Genomic DNA, 10,582 nt, shown 5'->3' with positions numbered 1-10,582 from the left:
CCTGCTGAACCCTCCCCTCCCCCACTCGGGCCAGTGGGGCCTGCCGAGGTCAGGTGGAGTGGGCAAGGGGGCGCTCACCAAGGCAGGTAAAAGCAGTCTGGTAGGCGGTGAAGCTCATCCAACAAAATATGGCCTGGCGGGAGGGGCGAGGGCTCAGGGGCCGGGGGCCCATGTCCAGGGCGCCCCCTTGGTGCAGAGCTCGCAGGTTGGCCCTGGGGTGGGAGTGAGGAAGCCAGCGATCTCAGGGAGCACACACGCTCCCTAATTTCCTGCTCTGGGCCGGCCTCTGGCTGAACTCCCAGTCTAAGTACAACCCACGGCCACGGGCAGGGAAGCCCAGAGCTGTGGGAGCCCAGAGGAGCTACTAACCCAGCCTGGGAGATCAGGGAGGGCTTCCCGGAGGAGGTGATGTCTGAGTTGCATCTTAAAGGATGAATAAGACTAAGCTGGTGGGGGGCGGGGCAGGGATCAAGGGAGACAAATTAAGGCAGAAGGCTCAACCTGAGCCAAGTCAGGAACGTGGGACACAACAGTAGGGATGGAAAGTGATCTGCAGCTCGGCCGTCAGGGCAGGAGGCAAGGTTCCAGGCAGGCAGAAGCTCGAGGGCCTTGACATGCCAGCCTAAGTAGAGCCAGCCCTGTGAGAAAAGATCCTGGGGCAGGAACCCTGGGCTTGATAAATGTACAGCATACGGACCAGCTCCCTGCCAAGTCCGTGGCCCTCCCCTCCCCACCCACTCTACTCCCAGCTAGAAGCTTCTCTCCCTCTCTGCCCACATTTCCTCAGTGCTCTAAGCTTACCATTCACCATGAAAGGGCAAGGTAGGCGGCTTGGCATTCCACGTCCCACAATAATCTCTCTGGAGCCCCAGCGCCCGCCAGTCCACTCCTCACCCACACTTCACACTTGTTCTTGCCCACACAGTTCCTCCCGCCTGTGGCACCCTTCCTCCCTCATCTCCACTCCCAGGTAGCATGCCAGCTTTCCCAGGTGGCCCCGTGCCAGCCCTTCGTCAGCCGTACATCAGTCGCAGATGTTTCTCCAACCGGACAGGGATGCCCCACCATCTCCACCCACCACAGGGCAGCTGGGCAGCTGGGCTCAGTAAGAGCCTGGTCCTGCAGGGACTCTCCCTCCCTCCAGCCCCTAGCTTCTCCCCACAGGCCTCCTGGGTCAGGGGTCCTGCAGGCCCACAGGGCTCTGACCCCTTCCCCACGTCTGCACCGGGGGGAGTCAGAGCCTGTCACTCACCTGTGTGTCACCAGCGAGCGGGTCAGCATGAGGAAGGTGAACAAGCAAGACAGAACCAAGGCCGAGATGTAGCAAACTGGAAGGTGGAAAGGGAGCAAAGTGGGAGGTCAGGGCCGGGGAGTCTCCTGGGAGACCCCGAACTGCTGCCAGGATGGTACCTGGGTGGGAGTTATCCCTGCCCCACGCCCCACTCTGAGCGGAGGCCTCTTGTCACATCCCCTGTTCTCAGATCCAGTATAAGTTGATGACCTTGGTTGACCAATACTGCCAGGTGAGATCTGGTGGCCAAGACAGAGAGAGGCCGGCTCTGAGGCTGCAGACCTGGCCCTCACCCCGGTCTTGCTGCTTCCATTGCTGTGTGACCCCCAGTGAGAGACTCCATCCAATGCGGCATCTGCCTTCAGCTCCATGGCTTCCTGGCTGTGTGGGCTTCAGGGGGTCATTTCCTCTCCCAGCCTCAGCTTGCCCATGCCGGGCACACTGCTGGGCTGCCCGTCTCCCAGCATGTTGTGAGCCATAAAACCCCATCAGGGCCTGCGTCAGTGGCCTTCGTTAAGATGTGAGCGCCCGTCAGTGTGGCCTGAGTCCATCAGAATGAGGGAAGTGACCACGGCTACCCATCTCCTCCCCGGGTCACCACCCACCCTGTCCATTTGCACAGATCATGAGTTCCCTGTATCACCAGCAGCTGGGGGAGAATGTATGGTGTTGTGAACAAGCCTGGCATTTAGCATAGCAGGGATGCGAGCCTTGGGATTTCTTACAAGTTAGCAGGTGATTCTCAGGCACAGCCAGTATTGAGGATGACCGCTACAGAAACCCGCGGCCAATCTGCCTGTCCCTGGCTCACTCGTCCGGGGGTGGAAGAGGTCACTTTTCTGAAAGGCGAGGCTAGGAGAAAGCCCTGGACACGCGCAGCTCTGCCCTGCTCCATCTGCCCTCCTAGAGCCAACACGGTGCCAGCGAAGGTACATTCTGGACTGTTTCTGCCAGGAGGTGAGGAGCCTGCCTGCTGAGGCTGTCCAGGTGAGCGAGTAGGTTAATTGGGGTGAAGGGTTAGCCAGCCCCCTTGGCCCCAGCCTGGCCTTTGGTCTCCATTTGTCTACCTCTTGTTCCTCTCTACCTCAAATGTGTCCAAACTTGGGTCCCTCCTAATCCTGGTACCCGTAAAATCTTCCTGCACTTTGCCTCCTCTGGGACTCTGCATCTGCCCCCTTCTGGGCACTGATTCCGTGGATCAGTCTGTCTCCCCTATTCAATCAAGCGCCTCTAGGACAAGGTTGCCCTTAGAGCTTCAGCACCCATTTTGCAGGTAGGAAGATGGAGGTCCAAAGGAGTAAAGTGGCTTGCCCGGGTCACACAGCTGGTAAGTGATGGAGCAGGAATTCTAATCTGGTCTGCCTGACTCAGACTGTGAGATTTCTGTGAATGATGCCAGGCTTATAGTCCAGGTGCTAGGTGGGCAGCCCTAAAACAGGCTCTCGGAGCTCAGAAGACATTCGCTTCTTAGGCTAAGAACAGACCAAAGGGTCCCCAGGCTCAGATCTAATCTCAGTTCCATCCCTGGCTTGCTGAGTGCTTGGGGCATATCTCTAATCCTCTTGGGCCTCAGTTTTCCTTGTCTGTGGACTAGAAGGTTAAACACTGATCTGTTTGACCCCTGCATCCAAGGAGATCCAAAGTGGGAGCATTTGGGCTTGGAAACTGCAACATGTGACTAGAAGTGTCAGGTGTGTTGAGTAGAAACCAAATCCATTGTCCTGGACATGTCGCTTCCTCCCTCTGCCTTTTGATTTCCTGCTCTGTGAGATGAGATCAATGATGCTGACCTAACAGGGCTGCTGTGAGCAAGGTGTGAGCTTGGATGTGGACTGATGTGGGCCATGTCTGCTCCTGCCTGTGGCCCAGATTGCAGCCAACTTGGAAAATCTCCCTGGAGATGTCATTTTCAGCCCATCCAGAACTTGTCACCTGTCTATCTTGTGGGCTTTGGCCACAGTTCCAGGGAGCAGACGCACTCAGGAAAGTGGTGGGAGTGGTGGTCGGGGAAGGAAGCAGTCACTGCACACATCCCTGCCCACTCCTACTCCCTCCCTGATGGTAATCTGTAAGAAAGAGCTGCAGAGCAATCACACCTCCACCTGCCATACTGGCAGCCTAGACTCTGACCATCACATGTTACTCCTCCAGAGCCAGGGTGCCTTTGCCTGTGCCTTTGCCAGGGACTCCCAAGGCAGCAGAGGGTGCCGGCCCCACGACACCTGACCACCAGGCTTTGTCTCAAGGTGATGGAGAGCCCCAGCCTGGGCATCAGGAGATTGTGTTCTCCTCTTGGCTCCCGTCTGCCTGGCTGTACGACCTCAGGTGATTCCTTCCCCATGTGTCAAGTGAGGATACTTCTCAGTCTCGTCCACAGGGCTGTGGAGGTGGCGTAGGTGGGAAACAGGGCTAAGGGATAAGGAGGCATCAGACCACAGAAGGGGAGACTAGTATAGTTCCCGGGCCCTGGAGCTCATTGTCAAGGGAAGGAAGGAGAAAGCAAGTGCCTGGAGGACAGGGATTGGGGAAGAGAAAGCATCCGCCCTGCCTGACCCCACCCACCTGCCATGAGGATTAGCTCAGAATCCTGGTGCACCGTCGCACTTCACTGCCTCCTTTTCCCCTTCCCCACCCGCAGCAAAGGCCCGGGGCTGTCCCCTCAGCTCACACATACCACACCCTCCCCCATCTCCACGCCTGCAGAACTGGGCAAAGTCACTAGGGGTGGGGGTGGGAGACACCACACAAGCTAACAGGGGCCTGCTGAGGTGACCTTCAGGTCTCAGTGACTTGGAACTGGAAGCTCCAACCACCCCAATTTGGACATGAAGCAGCCAAGATGCAGAAAGGGGAAGGGACGTGCTCAAGGACACCCCGCATGTCCGCAGCACCTGGGACAGAGCTCAGGTATCCCAGCTGAGGTCCCCACTGCCGGCCCTCAGGGGCTCCCGAGAGGCCTCACCTTCCAGAGCCCACAGGTAGTGCTTCACCAGCTCCACCACCTCCTGCCTGTCCTCTGAGAGCACGATCCCAAAGCCAGCCAGCAGGTAGGAGACGTCCGCGGTGATCCCTGCCCTCACCTTCTGGATGGTGGGTATCACGCCCACCAGTAGCAGCAGGGCCACCTGGAAGAACCCGCAAATCAGGGTGGCAGGGCCTGGCTGTGCTCACACCAGGCACTCCCATCCCAGGAAAAGTGCGTTCTGAGACTTCAGGGAAGAAACTCTGGCAGCACACGGGCTGCCTCCCCGTGCCCCTCACCCTTCACAGTGTTCTCATCTGTCCCTTAGAGCAGCAACCTCTAATCAGCACATTGCAAACAGACACGACTTTAGCCTCATAGGCCTCGGATATGCTTTCAAGCAGCCCGAGTGTACATGTGTGTCTCTGATTGCCTATCAATCATCCATCTACCTGAAACTTCAGAATGTAAACTTTCCAATTTTTCCATGTTGGACAAAGCAAAGTGTCCTATAAATGAGCACAGGCACTGAAGCTGGACAGGCCTGGATTCAAATTTTGGCTACCCTGAGATATTCACTGTAGGAACTTGGCCAAGTCAAGTTCATCTCTCAGCCTCAATTTCCTCCATCTGTAAAATGGAGAAAAATCATACCTACCTTCCAGGGTTTTTGATTTTTTGTTTGTTTTTTTTTTTTCTGAGGGGGGAGTAGTGGTGGTGGGGATTTACCAAACATATATTATCTCACTAAATCTTCCCAACTGAAAGGAATTAATCTATTTCCTCCATTTCACAGCTAAGCTAATTGTTTCAGGGATGTTGAGTAACTTGCCCAAGGTCACTCAGGAGGTAAATAAAGGAGCTAGGATTTAAATCCACATTTATGTGACTCCAAAACTCGTGCTCTGACCCTGTGTGAGCCCAACAAGAGTTACCATCCCCTCTCCTCTGGGTAGGCCAGCATTCCCAAGATGGCCAGAAGCAGCTGGACAGGATTTGGGTCGGGGCTTTTGGAGAGCTGAGCTGAGGGCCTGAGCCATCTCAGCCTTGGGGGTTGGGAGCAGGGGTCCAGAGGCAAGTGGCACTACAGAGGCAGGACATACCTGGTAGATGGCCGTCCCTGTCAGGGTGACTGAAAGCACCAGCTTCAAGGGGAGTCGGAATCCTGCAGTCCCCAAAAGGAGGGGTGTGGTGAACCCCAGCACCATCCAGCCCCGGGAGCCCCATCCCTCCCGAGGCCTAGGACAAGGGCCAGGGCTCACAGGACCCTGGACCACCAAGGCCAGGCCAGGGGATTCCCCTTCTCCCAAGCTGGGGTTGTTCTTCCTGATGACAAGAGTTTTGGGGAAAGGAGCGGACCTTCTACTGCAGCTGTTCTACGCAAAAGAGGGGTGAGGTCACCTGTCACTCTTGACCTCAGCTCCCCACGCCATACCTCGCTGTGGAGTGTAGATGCAGTGTCTGAAGTAGATCCAGGCCCGGGACAGGAAGCCCTGCTTGGACGTGTGGGAGCTGCAGAAAGACCCAGGCAGGAGGGAGCTCTCAGGAGAAGCCCCTGCCCTGAGCCTGGGCCCCAGGGTTTGGTTCATTCCTCATCTCTGCCCCACCACGCTGCCCAGTGCCAGCCTCCCAAACAAGCCTGCCTGCCCAGACCTGTCCCCTGGCCCTAGGACCTCACCTGCTTTTCAGCTTCTTCTGGCAAAGGAGGGTCCTCAGATATTCTTCAGAGTAGCTGTTCCGCAGCCCCTGTGGCGACAGACAAATGGACAAGCAGATGGGACCTGTCTCGAGCCATCCCTGGGGCCCTGGCTCAGGGTAGGTGCGCGTACAAACCTCTTGGCAGTGCTGGAGTACGGAGAAGGGCCATCCCGTGGGGACAAGGTCCATGCCCCCCAAAGCTGCCCTTTCCTCCTCCGTAAATAAAAGACTAATCAATCTCCTATCTAAGAACTCTCAATGCAGGGAAGTTCTTCCTAAGGTCTGTCTCCAACTCTCTCCCACCTTACTCAGTCACACCACATCACTGCTTTCCTCCTGGCCCTCCGGCCTCTAGTAGCTAAGACTGAAGCAAAAAGGGAACTTATGTCCCACAAGCACATCCCTGACCGGGACACGGGATAGGGCCATTTCAGGTCAGATCCCCCCAGCCCTCTCCTACTCCAGGGAGATCACAAGGGTGACCTGATTTGTCTAAGCCACATTCCAGGCCTTAAACTCCCTGCCAAGTGGCAGAGGCCCACAGTAAGATGCAGTGAGCCCCTGGCCCCTGACGATTAGGAAAATATAGGCCATTGTCACCTGTTGCCATGGCAACCCTGGGATCCAGGGCAGGTGTGGGTCAGCTCAAAGCTTGACTGTGTCCTTTGAGGCTTAAAACTCTTCGACCAAGGGCCAAAGAGGATTTTAGTTCTCCTAAGACTTCCCAAGAGGAAAGGCATGCAATGGAGGGAGAGGCTGAGAAGATCCCTGGAAGGGAAGGGAAGGGCCTGGATGAGGTGGTGTGTATCCTGCGGAGCTGCTCCCCTCTTCTGAGCATCTGGAGGGCAGTAGTGACAAGTACTGAGGACCCTACTGCTACCCTGTGAGAGCGAAACCCGGAGTCAGGTGGGCCTGCGGGGGACCCAGGGTCGCCCCGCAGATGCTGAGCCCACCCGCCTCTTCTCCCCTCACTCTTCATCCCTCCATGGGGACCTCACTCTTTCTCTGGCTTCAGTCCTAGCCCCTCTCCTGAGCTCCAGGCCCACAGTCCAGCTGCCCGCCAGACCCCTCAGCGCCACACACCTACAGCTACACATCGTCCCCCGCACAACTGCTCTCATCCAGCGTTGTGTATGTCAGAGACTGGCACCACCACCCACCTGCCGTCTGTCCTAGATGCCACCCTTCAAGCCTTTCCTTCACCCTCCACATCTGCAGAGCAATCAGCCTTTTGCATCGGTGTCTTTAACCTTTCTCAAGGGCCTCTGCGGAGCAGTCTCCCTCTTCCTCCCCTCTCGCCAGGAAGAGCACTGGGCCCCGCCTCCACCCATGCTCCCAGGTCAGCTGGATGAGCCCTGGTTGCACTTCTCACAGCACAGTGTAAATATATGTTGCTGCGTCCATCTCCCCCAGCACCCTGGGAGTCCTGGACGTCTGATACGAGCCACTCGGCTAAGTCCATAAACCCAGCCTAGGGCCTGGCACAGGGCAGGTGCTTAGAAGGTCTACCTAATCTCAAATAAGATTGTCATATCTTGTAAGAATTCTCTCTTGCCATGGGTGTCAGCCGAGGGCCTGGCCTGGCCTCTGCCTGGGGAGGGGGGACCAACCAGTCCCTCTGCGACTCAGCAAACATTTTCTGAGCACCTGTTATGTTCTAGGCTCCACACCGGGCATGACCACGTGTAGGGGAACAATAGATACGGGCAAGTCCAGGGTGTCTTGGGTGCTGAGTACGAGCCCACCCCAGCCTGCCCCTTTACCTCGGAACCCGCTGTTGCCCCACGACTGAAGCTTTTCACCAGCTGCACCGGGTACCAAAGGCTGAGGAATCCGAGGCCCAGAAGGAGAGGCAGAGAGGCCAACAGAGAGTAGTACCTGTAGATCTGGATGGGCAGAACAACGCCTAGACACACCTACCTTCTGCCTCCTTCCCCCAACCGAAGACCAGGGTTCATTTCCCTTCCCAGCTCCAGGGGGCCCTGAGGGTGGTCTAGGGTGCATGGGAGGCTTCTGGTTCTTTCACTACCCCCAGCCAGGGCCACCTGGCACCAACTTCTACTTCCCCTTCTCAGGCCCTGCAGAGGTGCTTGCCCTCTCCCAGGCCCCTGGACTCCCAGGTCCCTTACAGGAGCCAAAGGGAGTATGTTTTGTAATCCCCTCCTACTCACCCCAGGGGGCTGGGATGGGGCCTGAAACTGGGGACATCCACCTTCTATGTCCCTACGTTCCTGGTGCTTTGACACAGGCCTGATTTTTTCTATTACAGTTTGCAACCTGGGCATCTGGGAAGTTCATGCTCTGCCTCCTGGAGTTGAGGCCCTCCTAGGGTTGAATATGTATTCATCTATTTGTTAATTCAATCTGTTTTTATTGAGAGCTTAGTATGTGCCAGGTCCTGGCTGGTGAAAAAGACCAACGAAGTCCCTGCTCTCACGGAAACCACCTAATCTTCAACTCTACCCTGAGGGATTCGTGTTATCAACTTCATTTATGGGGGCAGGGCAGGGTTGGGGGGAGCCTGAGTCTCAGAAATGTGGTAAGGTGTCCTCAAAACACCTCGCACCACCTGGCGTCATTTCGTATATCTGTGTGTTTGACTGTGTGTCCCCTTCTGGAATGGCAGCTCTTGGGATGTCAGGGACTTCATCTGTCTTGTTCACAGCTGTATTCCAGTGCCTGGAAATGTCCCTGGTGCAGAGTATGTGCTCAGATATGTTTGTGGAATGAACAAAGGAAGGAAGGGATAAAGCTGGATTCAAACCTGGGTTGTCTGACTCTGTAGGCCACACCCCCACCCTTTGGGCTCTGGACTGGTCAAGCTTCACACCCCAGCCAGCTCCAGTGAACCAGGTTCTGAGGTTCTGGAATTCTCTTTTTAGCCCTCTGAGACCATCCCCCAGCTCAGCACTTGCGTCCTCCAGCTCTCTTCACTCCCACTCCAGTCTGGCCAAGGGAAGTCTGGGAGATCAATAATGGGGGGATTTCAGGCTTCCTCACCCTCCTTCTCTGCCCCTTCCCCCCTCCTTCCCCCTCCCAGACTGGAAGCTCCTGAGGGCAGGCCCGGCTGCTTGGTCCCCAGCCTCTCCCACAGAGGGGCGGAGCTTGGAATGAGCACGTGTGTAAAGGCGTGGAATCCAGCGCAACAGGGAAGCAGGACAGAGAGGAAAGGAGCCACACTGGTTTAAGCAGCTTCTCCACGCCCCACCACCCCAGGCCGTCGTAAGTCAGAGGTTACCTTGGGTGACACCGGACACTCTGCCCTGTGCCAGACCTGGACCCCCAGATGAGCCCAGGACAGCACGCTGCCAAGCAGGTGTGCGGCTCCATGGCTGACCGTGGCACAGACAGCCAGGGGATAGTAGAGGGCAGGGTAATAGAGCAGAGCCAGTATCTTCCACGGCCCTGGAAGGCAAGACAGGCCGAGAGACACAGGATGGAGGGGCAGATGTGGGGCCTGGGTCCAACCCACCCAAGCTTCTCTCCTGTCTCCATCTTCCCAGCCCCTCAGCTGATTCCGTGGGCAAGAGCCCTGCACGCAAATCCAGGCTCTGACTAGTATCAGCTCTGTGATCTTGGGCAAGTTACCTCTTGGAGTCTCAGTTTCCCCGTCTGTAAAATGGAAATAATATATAGTACATTAGCAAAGGTAAAATGAGAAGGTATGTGTACAGTGCCTTAGCCCAGTGCCTGAGTTAGTACTCAATAAATTAGGCTACTATTTTATTACTCTTCCCTTCTCTGACCCTCAGCACCTGCCACTGTAAAATGGGGCGAATATCTGCATTTTGTGGAGTTGCTGTGAGGATCGGATCATCTAAGGAGGTCATGTTGCAGGGTGGTGGTTCCTCTGGATGGCAGCTGTCCTTCTTACCATCACCTCCTTGAGCCCAGCTCAAGTCTCCAGGACCCCTCCCCGCACCCCTCCCCACCCTTCTTCATGCTCACACGGGACTGGGCTGTCTGGGGGACTCAGCCTGTGCTCCCTCCCTCCCGAGGGTGGGATTTGCACAAGAGCAGAGAGGGCAGTATTGACTCAGGACAGAGCAATAGAGGTTTCAGGCACTGTGGTGGGACAGTTGGGGAGGGCAATGGGACAGTGTCTTCTGGTCTATGGCTCATGACTGGAATGGGGAGCCCCAGTACTCTGGATTCCCACCTGCCCCCTCCCATCAATCCAGCCCAGGGCCTCAGCTGTGCTGGGTACCTTGGTCGGGTGGTAAGGCGAGAGTCAGGAAAGGCAGTGGGTCCTCAGTGGGGAGCAGCAAGCACAGGGAGCTGAAGAGGACCGTGAAGACGGCGGCAGGCACGGTCCAGGGCCTGTCTCCAGCCAAGAAGTCCACAGGGCTGGTGCAGAGGTGGGGGCAGGACAGGGGGGAGTTGCTCAGGCCCTGCACACCCATTACCACACACCGAGTTCCATAAACCAGGGAGGTGGAGTCAGTTCCACTTTCCAGATGGGGAAACTGAGGCCCCTTCGTGTATTCATTCCACAGATGTCTGTGTAGTGCCTCCTATGTAACCAGACCTGGGCCCTGTGGCAAAGTGACTCAGGAACATCCCCTGCCCCACCCCCTGCAACAGGCAGACACAGAAGGAAGAAGCCTGAGCCCTGCTCCCCCCACCCCCCC

General features: G+C 56.7%; 1 protein-coding gene across 3 annotated transcripts in view; it reads right to left on the bottom strand.

Moving 5' to 3' along the window:
* STRA6 (signaling receptor and transporter of retinol STRA6) overlaps positions 1-10,582 on the bottom strand; it is a 27,540-nt gene that overhangs the window by 4,205 nt on the left and 12,753 nt on the right. For all 3 annotated transcript variants that reach the window (XM_024761749.1, XM_024761748.1, XM_024761745.1), the window contains exons 5-14: positions 10,159-10,298; positions 9,540-9,563; positions 9,190-9,356; positions 7,715-7,837; positions 5,932-5,999; positions 5,689-5,765; positions 5,357-5,418; positions 4,254-4,416; positions 1,253-1,328; positions 79-212 (exon numbers count right to left, since the gene is read on the bottom strand). In XM_024761749.1, the coding sequence (XP_024617517.1) occupies positions 79-212; positions 1,253-1,328; positions 4,254-4,416; positions 5,357-5,418; positions 5,689-5,765; positions 5,932-5,999; positions 7,715-7,837; positions 9,190-9,356; positions 9,540-9,563; positions 10,159-10,298 (1,034 nt within the window). The remainder of the gene's footprint in view (positions 1-78; positions 213-1,252; positions 1,329-4,253; positions 4,417-5,356; positions 5,419-5,688; positions 5,766-5,931; positions 6,000-7,714; positions 7,838-9,189; positions 9,357-9,539; positions 9,564-10,158; positions 10,299-10,582) is intronic.

Source organism: Neophocaena asiaeorientalis, unplaced genomic scaffold, assembly GCF_003031525.2.
Source record: "Neophocaena asiaeorientalis asiaeorientalis breed wild unplaced genomic scaffold, Neophocaena_asiaeorientalis_V1.1 scaffold54, whole genome shotgun sequence".
NCBI classification, from domain to species: Eukaryota; Metazoa; Chordata; class Mammalia; order Artiodactyla; family Phocoenidae; genus Neophocaena; species Neophocaena asiaeorientalis.
This window is presented reverse-complemented; position numbering and strand designations above follow the sequence as displayed.